Source organism: Watersipora subatra, chromosome 1 (genome assembly GCF_963576615.1).
Source record: "Watersipora subatra chromosome 1, tzWatSuba1.1, whole genome shotgun sequence".
NCBI classification, from domain to species: Eukaryota; Metazoa; Bryozoa; class Gymnolaemata; order Cheilostomatida; family Watersiporidae; genus Watersipora; species Watersipora subatra.
In genome coordinates, this window is record NC_088708.1 from 49,112,823 (window position 1) to 49,124,925 (window position 12,103).

Sequence of the window (12,103 nt, forward strand, 5' to 3'; positions counted from 1 at the left end):
TATTGCGATGTACTCAAAATATATTACATACAATTGCTAGTAAACAAATGATATGGCTGTTAAACCAGTTCTAGATCACATACAGACTGGTTTCAGACGATAAGCCAAAAACTGTCTAACAGGGCATGCTTAAAAGTAGGAATTTCAGTCTGGGCGGCAGACTAGCACTTTGAAAAGCTAACATTGAAAGTAGAATTAGCAAACCGGAAACAACTTTCGATAATGGAAAGTTTTCGGGTGTAATAGCCCGGCAGTAAAACATGTTTGCACCACCGAAAATTTTTTCTAACTATCCGTAAAATATGAAAGATCGAAACAAGGAGGCTTGTTGGTCTAGGGGTATGATTCTCGCTTAGGGTGCGAGAGGTCCCGGGTTCAAATCCTGGACAAGCCCGACGGTTATGTTTTGTTAATGACTAACAGTTTTCTATGAGTTTGCTGAAAATATGATCAAAAATGTTAACGGAGGCAGATACGAAAATTTCATCAAACATGAAAACTAAAAAGTGTTGAAAGAATAAAACCATTTCAGGGTAAAGTCGGATAGCCTAAATAATGGGATGTACTTAAGATATATTAGATACAAATGCTAGTAAATAAATGAAATAGCTGTTAAACCTGTTCTAGACGACACAGAGACTGGCTTAGATGTTAAACCAAAAACTGTCAAACAGGGCATGCTTAAAAGTACGAATATCAGTATGGGCGGCAGACTAGCTCTTTGAAACGCTAACACTGAAAATGGAATTAGCAAATTGGAAACAACTTTCGATAATGGAAAGTTTTCGGGTGGAACAGCCTGGCAGTAATAAATGTTTGCATCACCAAAGATTTTTTCTAGCGATCCGAAATTTACGAAATAATGAAACAAGGAGGCTTGTTGGTCTAGGGGTATGATTCTTGCTTAGGGTGCGAGAGGTCCCGGGTTCAAATCCCGGACAAGCCCAATGGTTTTGTTTTATTAATGAATAACGGTTTTCTATGAAGTTTTCTGACGATATGATAAAAAATGTTAACGGAAGCATATACGAATATTTCATCAAATATGAAAACTAAAAAGTGTTGAAAGAATAAAACCACTTCAGGGTAAAGTCGGATAGCCTAAATAATGCGATGTGCTCAGGATCTATTACATAAATGTACAGCTTCTAGTAAATAATTGAGATGGCTGTTAAACTGTTAAACTTGTTCTAGACGACACAGAGACTGGCTTCAGATGTTAAAACAAAAACTGTCAAACTGGGCATGCTTAAAAGTACGAATATCAGTATGGGTGGCAGACTAGCATTTCGAAAAGCGAACATTGAAAATAGAATTTAAGCAAATTGGAAACAACTTTCGATAATGGAAAGTTTTCGGGTGGAATAGCCCGGCAGTAATAAATGTTTGCATCACCAAAAACTTTTTCTAGCGATCCGTAAAATATGAAAGAACGAATGAAGGAGGCTTGTTGGTCTAGGGGTATGATTCTCGCTTCGGGTGCGAGAGGTCCCGGGTTCAAATCCCGGACAAGCCCAATGGTTGTGTTTTGTTTTCTACTAGACGAATGGCTGGCGTTGCACGGGTAATAAAATAATTACCAAATGAACTTGAGTAATTCACCTATTATGCTGATCGCATGAATTTTTACTAAAACAATGGCCGCGTATGGCACTAGCTTTATAATCGTTACGCGTAATGATAACAAGTGCGAAATAATACTCTCCAACGCTTTAAATGTAAGTGACCCCAAACACTTTACGCGCGAGTATTATAATCGATGTAATAAATATCATCACAATCATTAATCACTACGGTCAATTGAACGATCGATGTGTAAAAGTTTACATCGCTGTCAATCAGACATGGGGGTCTGGAATTAAACGCTCTGCAAAGCTACATATTGCTATATTTGAATCGCTATAACTGGACACATGGAAAGACGGACCAACGAACAAGAGACAAACATTGAGATTTATATATATGTATAGATGATGTTGCTGAAGGTATAATCAGAAAAGTTATCGAAGGCGGATACGGTGATTGCGATCAACATAAAAACAAAAACTGTTGAGAAAATGAAACGACTTCAGGGTAAAGTCGGATAGCCTAAATAATGGGATGTGCCCAGGGTATATTCCATACAATTACTAGTAAGTAAACGCTATGGCTGTTAAACCTATTTCAGAAAACATAGGGACTGGTTTCAGACATTCGTACTTCTATGCATGCCTTATCTGAGGGATTTTTAGTTCAACAAGGCAAAGTTAGAACGAAGAAAGAGGCTTGTTGGTCTAGGGGTATGATTCTCGCTTTGGGTGCGAGAGGTCCCGGGTTCAAATCCCGGACAAGCCCGATGGTTATGTTTTGTTAATGACTAACAGTTTTCTATGAGTTTGCTGAAAATATGATCAAAAATGTTAACGGAGGCAGATACGAATATTCAATCAATCATGAAAACTAAAAATTGTTGAAAGAATAAAACCACTTCAAGGTAAAGTCGGATAACCTAAATAATGCGATGTACTCAAAATATATTACATACAATTGCTAGTAAACAAATGATATGGCTGTTAAACCTGTTCTAGATCACATAGAGACTGGTTTCAGACGATAAGCCAAAAACTGTCTAACAGGGCATGCTCAAAAGTAGGAATTTCAGTCTGGGCGGCAGACTAGCACTTTGAAAAGCAAACATTGAAAGTAGAATTAGCAAACTGGAAACAACTTTCGATAATGGAAAGTTTTCGGGTGGAACAGCCTGGCAGTAATAAATGTTTGCACCACCGAAAATTTTTTCTAGCGATCCGAAATTTACGAAATAATGAAACAAGGAGGCTTGTTGGTCTAGGGGTATGATTCTCGCTTAGGGTGCGAGAGGTCCCGGGTTCAAATCCCGGACAAGCCCGACGGTTATGTTTTGTTAACGACTAACAGTTTTCTATGAGTTTGCTGAAAATATGATCAAAAATGTTAACGAAGGCAGATACGAATATTTCATCAAACATGAAAACTAAAAAGTGTTGAAAGAATAAAACCATTTCAGGGTAAAGTCGGATAGCCTAAATAATGGGATGTACTCAAGATATATTACATACAAATGCTAGTAAAAAAATGAAATAGCTGTTAAACCTGTTCTAGACGACACAGAGACTGGCTTCAGATGTTAAACCAAAAACTGTCAAACAGGGCATGCTTAAAAGTACGAATATCAGTATGGGCGGCAGACTAGCTTTTTGAAACGCTAACACTAAAAATGGAATTAGCAAATTGGAAACAACTTTCGATAATGGAAAGTTTCGGGTGGAACAGCCTGGCAGTAATAAATGTTTGCATCACCAAAGATTTTTTCTAGCGATCCGAAATTTACGAAATAATGAAACAAGGAGGCTTGTTGGTCTAGGGGTATGATTCTCGCTTTGGGTGCGAGAGGTCCCGGGTTCAAATCCCGGACAAGCCCAATGGTTTTGTTTTATTAATGAATAACGGTTTTCTATGAAGTTTTCTGACGATATGATCAAAAATGTTAACGGAAGCAGATACGAATATTCCATCAGACATGGAAACTAAAATGTGTTGAAAGAATAAAACCACTTCAGGGTAAAGTCAGACAGCCTAAATAATGGGATGTGCTCAAGATATATTACATACAATTGCTAGCAAATAAATGAGATAGCTGTTAAACCTGTTCTAGACGACACAGAGACTAGCTTCAGATGTTAAACCAAAAACTGTCAAACTGGGCATGCTTGAAAGTACGAATATCAGTATGGGCGGCAGACTAGCATTTTGAAAAGCTAACATCGAAAATAGAATTTAAGCAAATTGGAAACAACTTTCGATAATGGAAAGTTTTCGGGTGGAATAGCCCGGCAGTAATAAATGTTTGCATCACCAAAATTTTTTTCTAGCGACCCGAAAAATATGAAAGAATGAAACAAGGAGGCTTGTTGGTCTAGGGGTATGATTCTCGCTTTGGGTGCGAGAGGTCCCGGGTTCAAATCCTGGACAAGCCCAACGGCTATGTTTTGTTAATGACAAACAGTTTTCTATGAGTTTGCTGAAAATATGATCAAAAATGTTAACGGAGGCAGACACGAATATTTCATCAAACATGAAAACTAAAAAGTGTTGAAAGAATAAAACCACTTGAGGGTGAAGTCGGATAGCCTAAATAATGGGATGTACTTAAGATATATTACATACAAATGCTAGTAAATAAATGAAATAGCTGTTAAACCTGTTCTAGACGACACAGAGACTGGCTTCAGATGTTAAACCAAAAACTGTCAAACAGGGCATGCTTAAAAGTACGAATATCAGTATGGGCGGCAGACTAGCTTTTTGAAACGCTAACACTGAAATTGGAATTAGCAAATTGGAAACAACTTTCGATAATGGAAAGTTTTTGGGTGGAACAGCCTGGCAGTAATAAATGTTTGCATCACCAAAGATTTTTTCTAGCGATCCGAAATTTACGAAATAATGAAACAAGGAGGCTTGTTGGTCTAGGGGTATGATTCTCGCTTAGGGTGCGAGAGGTCCCGGGTTCAAATCCCGGACAAGCCCAATGGTTTTGTTTTATTAATGAATAACGGTTTTCTATGAAGTTTTCTGACGATATGATAAAAAATGTTAACGGAAGCAGATACGAATATTCCATCAGACATGAAAACTAAAATGTGTTGAAAGAATAAAACCACTTCAGGGTAAAGTTGGATAGCCTAAATAAGGATAAAGTCAGATAGCCTAAATAATGGGATGTGCTCAAGATATATTACATGCAATTGCCAGCAAATAAATGAGATAGCTGTTAAACTTGTTCTAGACGACACAGAGACTGGCTTCAGATGTTAAACCAAAAACTGTCAAACTGGGCATGCTTAAAAGTACGAATATCAGTATGGGCGGCAGACTAGCATTTTGAAAAGCGAACATTGAAAATAGAATTTAAGCAAATTGGAAACAACTTTCGATAATGGAAAGTTTTCGGGTGAAATAGCCCAGCAGTAATAAATGTTTGCATCACCAAAAACTTTTTCTAGCGATCCGTAAAATATGAAAGAACGAATAAAGGAGGCTTGTTGGTCTAGGGGTATGATTCTCGCTTCGGGTGCGAGAGGTCCCGGGTTCAAATCCCGGACAAGCCCAATGGTTGTGTTTTGTTTTCTACTAGACGAATGGCTGGCGTTGCACGGGTAATAAAATAATTACCAAATGAACTTGAGTAATTCACCTATTATGCTGATCGCATGAATTTTTACTAAAACAATGGCCGCGTATGGCACTAGCTTTATAATCGTTACGCGTAATGATAACAAGTGCGAAATAATACTCTCAAGCGCTTTAAATGTGAGTGACCCCAAACACTTTACGCGCGAGTATTTTAATCGATGTAATAAATATCATCACAATCATTCATCACTACGGTCAATTGAACGATCGTTGTGTAAAAGTTTACATCGATGTCAATCAGACATGGGGGTCTGGAATCAAACGCTCGGCAAAGCTACATATTGCTATATTTGAATCGCTATAACTGGACACATGGAAAGACGGACCAACGAACAAGAGACAAACATTGAGATTTATATATATGTATAGATGATGTTGCTGAAGGTATAATCAGAAAAGTTATCGAAGGCGGATACGGTGATTGCGATCAACATAAAAACAAAAAGGTGTTGAGAAAATGAAACGACTTCAGGGTAAAGTCGGATAGCCTAAATAATGGGATGTGCCCAGGGTATATTCCATACAATTACTAGTAAGTAAACGCTATGGCTGTTAAACCTATTTCAGAAAACATAGGGACTGGTTTCAAACATTCGTATTTCTATGCATGCCTTATCTGAGGGATTTTTAGTTCAACAAGGCAAAGTTAGAACGAAGAAAGAGGCTTGTTGGTGTAGGGGTATGATTCTCGCTTTGGGTGCGAGAGGTCCCGGGTTCAAATCCCGGACAAGCCCGATGGTTATGTTTTGTTAATGACTAACAGTTTTCTATGAGTTTGCTGAAAATATGATCAAAAATGTTAACGGAGGCAGATACGAATATTCAATCAATCATGAAAACTAAAAATTGTTGAAAGAATAAAACCACTTCAAGGTAAAGTCGGATAACCTAAATAATGCGATGTACTCAAAATATATTACATACAATTGCTAGTAAACAAATGATATGGCTGTTAAACCTGTTCTAGATCACATACAGACTGGTTTCAGACGATAAGCCAAAAACTGTCTAACAGGGCATGCTCAAAAGTAGGAATTTCAGTCTGGGCGGCAGACTAGCACTTTGAAAAGCAAACATTGAAAGTAGAATTAGCAAACTGGAAACAACTTTCGATAATGGAAAGTTTTCGGGTGGAACAGCCTGGCAGTAATAAATGTTTGCACCACCAAAGATTTTTTCTAGCGATCCGAAATTTACGAAATAATGAAACAAGGAGGCTTGTTGGTCTAGGGGTATGATTCTCGCTTAGGGTGCGAGAGGTCCCGGGTTCAAATCCCGGACAAGCCCCACGGTTATGTTTTGTTAATGACTAACAGTTTTCTATGAGTTTGCTGAAAATATGATCAAAAATGTTAACGAAGGCAGATACGAATATTTCATCAAACATGAAAACTAAAAAGTGTTGAAAGAATAAAACCATTTCAGGGTAAAGTCGGATAGCCTAAATAATGGGATGTACTCAAGATATATTACATACAAATGCTAGTAAATAAATGAAATAGCTGTTAAACCTGTTCTAGACGACACAGAGACTGGCTTCAGATGTTAAACCAAAAACTGTCAAACAGGGCATGCTTAAAAGTACGAATATCAGTATGGGCGGCAGACTAGCTTTTTGAAACGCTAACACTAAAATTGGAATTAGCAAATTGGAAACAACTTTCGATAATGGAAAGTTTCGGGTGGAACAGCCTGGCAGTAATAAATGTTTGCATCACCAAAGATTTTTTCTAGCGATCCGAAATTTACGAAATAATGAAACAAGGAGGCTTGTTGGTCTAGGGGTATGATTCTCGCTTAGGGTGCGAGAGGTCCCGGGTTCAAATCCCGGACAAGCCCAATGGTTTTGTTTTATTAATGAATAACGGTTTTCTATGAAGTTTTCTGACGATATGATCAAAAATGTTAACGGAAGCAGATACGAATATTCCATCAAACATGAAAACTAAAGTGTGTTGAAAGAATAAAACCACTTCAGGGTAAAGTCAGACAGCCTAAATAATGGGATGTGCTCAAGATATATTACATACAATTGCTAGCAAATAAATGAGATAGCTGTTAAACTTGTTCTAGACGACACAGAGACTAGCTTCAGATGTTAAACCAAAAACTGTCAAACTGGGCATGCTTGAAAGTACGAATATCAGTATGGGCGGCAGACTAGCATTTTGAAAAGCTAACATCGAAAATAGAATTTAAGCAAATTGGAAACAACTTTCGATAATGGAACGTTTTCGGGTGGAATAGCCCGGCAGTAATAAATGTTTGCATCACCAAAAATTTTTTCTAGCGACCCGAAAAATATGAAAGAATGAAACAAGGAGGCTTGTTGGTCTAGGGGTATGATTCTCGCTTTGGGTGCGAGAGGTCCCGGGTTCAAATCCTGGACAAGCCCAACGGCTATGTTTTGTTAATGACAAACAGTTTTCTATGAGTTTGCTGAAAATATGATCAAAAATGTTAACGGAGGCAGATACGAATATTTCATCAAACATGAAAACTAAAAAGTGTTGAAAGAATAAAACCACTTGAGGGTGAAGTCGGATAGCCTAAATAATGGGATGTACTTAAGATATATTACATAGAAATGCTAGTAAATAAATGAAATAGCTGTTAAACCTGTTCTAGACGACACAGAGACTGGCTTCAGATGTTAAACCAAAAACTGTCAAACAGGGCATGCTTAAAAGTACGAATATCAGTATGGGCGGCAGACTAGCTTTTTGAAACGCTAACACTGAAAATGGAATTAGCAAATTGGAAACAACTTTCGATAATGGAAAGTTTTTGGGTGGAACAGCCTGGCAGTAATAAATGTTTGCATCACCAAAGATTTTTTCTAGCGATCCGAAATTTACGAAATAATGAAACAAGGAGGCTTGTTGGTCTAGGGGTATGATTCTCGCTTAGGGTGCGAGAGGTCCCGGGTTCAAATCCCGGACAAGCCCAATGGTTTTGTTTTATTAATGAATAACGGTTTTCTATGAAGTTTTCTGACGATATGATAAAAAATGTTAACGGAAGCAGATACGAATATTCCATCAGACATGAAAACTAAAATGTGTTGAAAGAATGAAACGACTTCAGGGTAAAGTCGGATAGCCTAAATAATGGGATGTGCTCAAGATATATTACATACAAATGCTAGCAAATAAATGAGATAGCTGTTAAACTTGTTCTAGACGACACAGAGACTGGCTTCAGATGTTAAACCAAAAACTGTCAAACAGGGCATGCTTAAAAGTATGAATATCAGTATGGGCGGCAGACTAGCTTTTTGAAAGGCGAACATTGAAAATAGAATTTAAGCAAATTGGAAACAACTTTCGATAATGGAAAGTTTTCGGGTGAAATAGCCCGGCAGTAATAAATGTTTGCATCACCAAAAACTTTTTCTAGCGATCCGTAAAATATGAAAGAACGAATGAAGGAGGCTTGTTGGTCTAGGGGTATGATTCTCGCTTCGGGTGCGAGAGGTCCCGGGTTCAAATCCCGGACAAGCCCAATGGTTGTGTTTTGTTTTCTACTAGACGAATGGCTGGCGTTGCACGGGTAATAAAATAATTACCAAATGAACTTGAGTAATTCACCTATTATGCTGATCGCATGAATTTTTACTAAAACAATGGCCGCGTATGGCACTAGCTTTATAATCGTTACGCGTAATGATAACAAGTGCGAAATAATACTCTCAAGCGCTTTAAATGTGAGTGACCCCAAACACTTTACGCGCGAGTATTTTAATCGATGTAATAAATATCATCACAATCATTCATCACTACGGTCAATTGAACGATCGTTGTGTAAAAGTTTACATCGATGTCAATCAGACATGGGGGTCTGGAATCAAACGCTCGGCAAAGCTACATATTGCTATATTTGAATCGCTATAACTGGACACATGGAAAGACGGACCAACGAACAAGAGACAAACATTGAGATTTATATATATGTATAGATGATGTTGCTGAAGGTATAATCAGAAAAGTTATCGAAGGCGGATACGGTGATTGCGATCAACATAAAAACAAAAAGGTGTTGAGAAAATGAAACGACTTCAGGGTAAAGTCGGATAGCCTAAATAATGGGATGTGCCCAGGGTATATTCCATACAATTACTAGTAAGTAAACGCTATGGCTGTTAAACCTATTTCAGAAAACATAGGGACTGGTTTCAAACATTCGTATTTCTATGCATGCCTTATCTGAGGGATTTTTAGTTCAACAAGGCAAAGTTAGAACGAAGAAAGAGGCTTGTTGGTCTAGGGGTATGATTCTCGCTTTGGGTGCGAGAGGTCCCGGGTTCAAATCCCGATAAGCCCGATGGTTATGTTTTGTTAATGACTAACGGTTTTCTATGAGTTTTCTGATGGTATGATCAAAAAGTGTTAACGTAGGCAGATACGGATACTCCATCAAATATGAAAACTAAAAGGTGTTGAAACAATAAAACCACTTCAGGGTAAAGTCGGATAGCTTAAATAAAGGGATGTGCTCAGGATGTATTACATAAATGTACAGCTTCTAGTAAATAAATGAGATGGCTGTTAAACCTGTCAAACCTAATCAAATAATGAGCAAATAAATTTCAGTAATTCACCTATTATGGTGGTAATCTACATCTTTACTATAATAATAGTCGCGTTTGGCACTAGCTTTATAATAGTTACGCGTGATGATAACATGTGTTAAATAATACTCTCAAGCGCTTCAAATGTGAGTGACCCCAAACACTTTACGCGCGAGTATTTTAATCGATCTAATAAATATCATCACAATCATTCATCACTGCGGTCAATTGAACGATCGTCGTGTAAAAGTTTACATCGCTGTCATTCAGACATGGGGGTCTGGAATCAAACCCTCTGCAAAGCTGCATATTGCTATATTTGAATCGCTATAACTGGACACATGGAAAGACGGAACAACGAACAAGAGACAAACATTGAGATTTATATATATGTATAGATGATGTTGCTGAAGGTATAATCAGAAAAGTTATCGAAGGCAGATATGGGGATTCAAACCAACACGAAAACAAAAATGTCTTGTATGAAAAAAATCAATTCATAGTGATTTCACGCTGCATAGTCTGTTACATACAGTCATCAATCGGCAAATGACAGGAATCGCACGTTCAGGCGCGTAAAATCCTATGTTCAAATTCTAAAGGTCATGTTTACTTTTTTGCTGCATTATAAAGCATGGTTTTGTTTTCCTAAACCTATTATAAAAATATTTACCAAAACCAAACAGTGGTATTACAAAAACATTAATAGGAACAGAGAAAATGAGACATCGTTTCATCTGAAAGATATGGATGTCATAGGGACAAATACATAAAATCATGAGAGTTGAGCTGGTCGCCAGTATGCCTACATGGAGTAAATAAGTTTTCCTGTCCAATCTACCTTCCATAGATGAGTGAAGCACTACATATTCACGCTTGTATACAAAAACGATGAGCAAATGTTAAAGGTCTTGCCCCGGTACATTTGTCCCAACCTTCAAGCTATAACAACTCTTCGTTCTATATACTACGATAAATGAGCCTGTAGATAACTCACCAGTTATGTTGGAAAGCACTGTTCCAAGGTTGCCAGCTTTAACTCCTGTATAAGCATTATTTATTACATCTGGAATTTTCTGCACACTTTTAGGCATGCTAACCGGTCGGGTCGCAGCATTAGATCGCGAAAGTCCAATTCCAAGTGTATTCACATCCTGTAGGACCAGATGGTCTAATTTATTTAGTAGCATCAGAGCAAAAATGAACTTTTTACTGTTTTGTGGAAGCTGACAGTAACTTACATTCAGAAGGTAAGCCTTTTGAATAGCAATATCTGTTTTATAAACAGTTCACAGGTTAGGAAAAGGTATGCAGTTCTTTTATTATAATTGCAATGCTTGACCTGGAGCATAGACCACTGAGACATAATTTATAAGCTCTCGCTTGTCAATGGTTAGTAAAAAATGCACTTATCAGTCTTTTCTTAAAGGTTGACTTGCAACAAAATTCACATTACAGTTATTTGGTATCATAAGATTCACCATGTCTTACTCTGTTGTGTTGTAGGTGCAAAATATATGGGAATGTGATTACAAGCTCTTAAAAGCTAAAAAACGAACAATTAATCGCAGCCACACGAGACCGCCGTAGTTTGGATTCGCTTTTCAAAACGGCTCAAATGGGACGTAGTTGTTACATGATGGTTTCTGTTTACACTTTCATGCAACCTCATTCGTCGAAATATTCTCACAAATATACTTCACGCATTCAATAAAACCATGTCTATTGTTCTTACGCGTCTGTTTTATCGTCATCGTAATGCTGTCGCTTTTAGCACTGATATCTTATAACTTACCGTAAAAAATTGTTAAACTTTTTAACCTTAGCTAGAAGGAGTACATATCATTGTCTGATAATCATGACGAGCCTGTTGGTCACCTGTGATAATCGAAAAGTGCTGCAAAAATTATTTGCGAAGTATTGGGTCACATGATCAAATTACGACTTGATGATTGAATAATGCCGAAACAAAACTGTAATGTAGCGAGCATCTATATTTAATACGGGGACTTCGGTAAAACCCGAAGTGTTTGTCATAAACTAGTGCAACGATATGTTTTATAGTGAGCTTTTTATTGGCCTTTCAATACACGTGAGAACATCACGTGACAAAACGATAACCAAACTGTAATGACTACGTCAGATAAATAAACAGATTCCAATCTACGGCAGCTTTTCGTTTTTGAGCTTTTAAGGGCTTGTAATCACACTTCCACATATTTGGCACCTACAACACAGCAGAGTAAGACATGGCGGATCTTTTGATACCAAATAACTGCAATGTGAATTTTGTTGCAAGTCAACCTTTAAGTTGATCTT

General features: G+C 37.6%; 1 protein-coding gene and 15 non-coding genes across 16 annotated transcripts in view; 15 read left to right on the plus strand and 1 right to left on the minus strand.

Moving 5' to 3' along the window:
• LOC137388456 (focadhesin-like) overlaps positions 1 to 12,103 on the minus strand; it is a 107,279-nt gene that overhangs the window by 49,459 nt on the left and 45,717 nt on the right. Inside the window, exon 17 of the mRNA XM_068074945.1 lies at positions 10,782 to 10,938. Within this exon, the coding sequence (XP_067931046.1) occupies positions 10,782 to 10,938 (157 nt within the window). The remainder of the gene's footprint in view (positions 1 to 10,781; positions 10,939 to 12,103) is intronic.
• Positions 323 to 394, plus strand: Trnap-agg (transfer RNA proline (anticodon AGG)). The gene has a single exon. It is a non-coding gene; the product is annotated as a tRNA-Pro (tRNA).
• On the plus strand, positions 875 to 946 carry Trnap-agg (transfer RNA proline (anticodon AGG)). The gene has a single exon. It is a non-coding gene; the product is annotated as a tRNA-Pro (tRNA).
• On the plus strand, positions 1,445 to 1,516 carry Trnap-cgg (transfer RNA proline (anticodon CGG)). Its single transcript has one exon. It is a non-coding gene; the product is annotated as a tRNA-Pro (tRNA).
• Trnap-ugg (transfer RNA proline (anticodon UGG)) lies at positions 2,263 to 2,334 on the plus strand. Its single transcript has one exon. It is a non-coding gene; the product is annotated as a tRNA-Pro (tRNA).
• Trnap-agg (transfer RNA proline (anticodon AGG)) lies at positions 2,816 to 2,887 on the plus strand. The gene has a single exon. It is a non-coding gene; the product is annotated as a tRNA-Pro (tRNA).
• Trnap-ugg (transfer RNA proline (anticodon UGG)) lies at positions 3,368 to 3,439 on the plus strand. Its single transcript has one exon. It is a non-coding gene; the product is annotated as a tRNA-Pro (tRNA).
• Positions 3,924 to 3,995, plus strand: Trnap-ugg (transfer RNA proline (anticodon UGG)). The gene has a single exon. It is a non-coding gene; the product is annotated as a tRNA-Pro (tRNA).
• Trnap-agg (transfer RNA proline (anticodon AGG)) lies at positions 4,477 to 4,548 on the plus strand. Its single transcript has one exon. It is a non-coding gene; the product is annotated as a tRNA-Pro (tRNA).
• Trnap-cgg (transfer RNA proline (anticodon CGG)) lies at positions 5,058 to 5,129 on the plus strand. The gene has a single exon. It is a non-coding gene; the product is annotated as a tRNA-Pro (tRNA).
• Trnap-ugg (transfer RNA proline (anticodon UGG)) lies at positions 5,877 to 5,948 on the plus strand. The gene has a single exon. It is a non-coding gene; the product is annotated as a tRNA-Pro (tRNA).
• Trnap-agg (transfer RNA proline (anticodon AGG)) lies at positions 6,430 to 6,501 on the plus strand. Its single transcript has one exon. It is a non-coding gene; the product is annotated as a tRNA-Pro (tRNA).
• Positions 6,982 to 7,053, plus strand: Trnap-agg (transfer RNA proline (anticodon AGG)). The gene has a single exon. It is a non-coding gene; the product is annotated as a tRNA-Pro (tRNA).
• Trnap-ugg (transfer RNA proline (anticodon UGG)) lies at positions 7,538 to 7,609 on the plus strand. Its single transcript has one exon. It is a non-coding gene; the product is annotated as a tRNA-Pro (tRNA).
• On the plus strand, positions 8,091 to 8,162 carry Trnap-agg (transfer RNA proline (anticodon AGG)). The gene has a single exon. It is a non-coding gene; the product is annotated as a tRNA-Pro (tRNA).
• Trnap-cgg (transfer RNA proline (anticodon CGG)) lies at positions 8,647 to 8,718 on the plus strand. The gene has a single exon. It is a non-coding gene; the product is annotated as a tRNA-Pro (tRNA).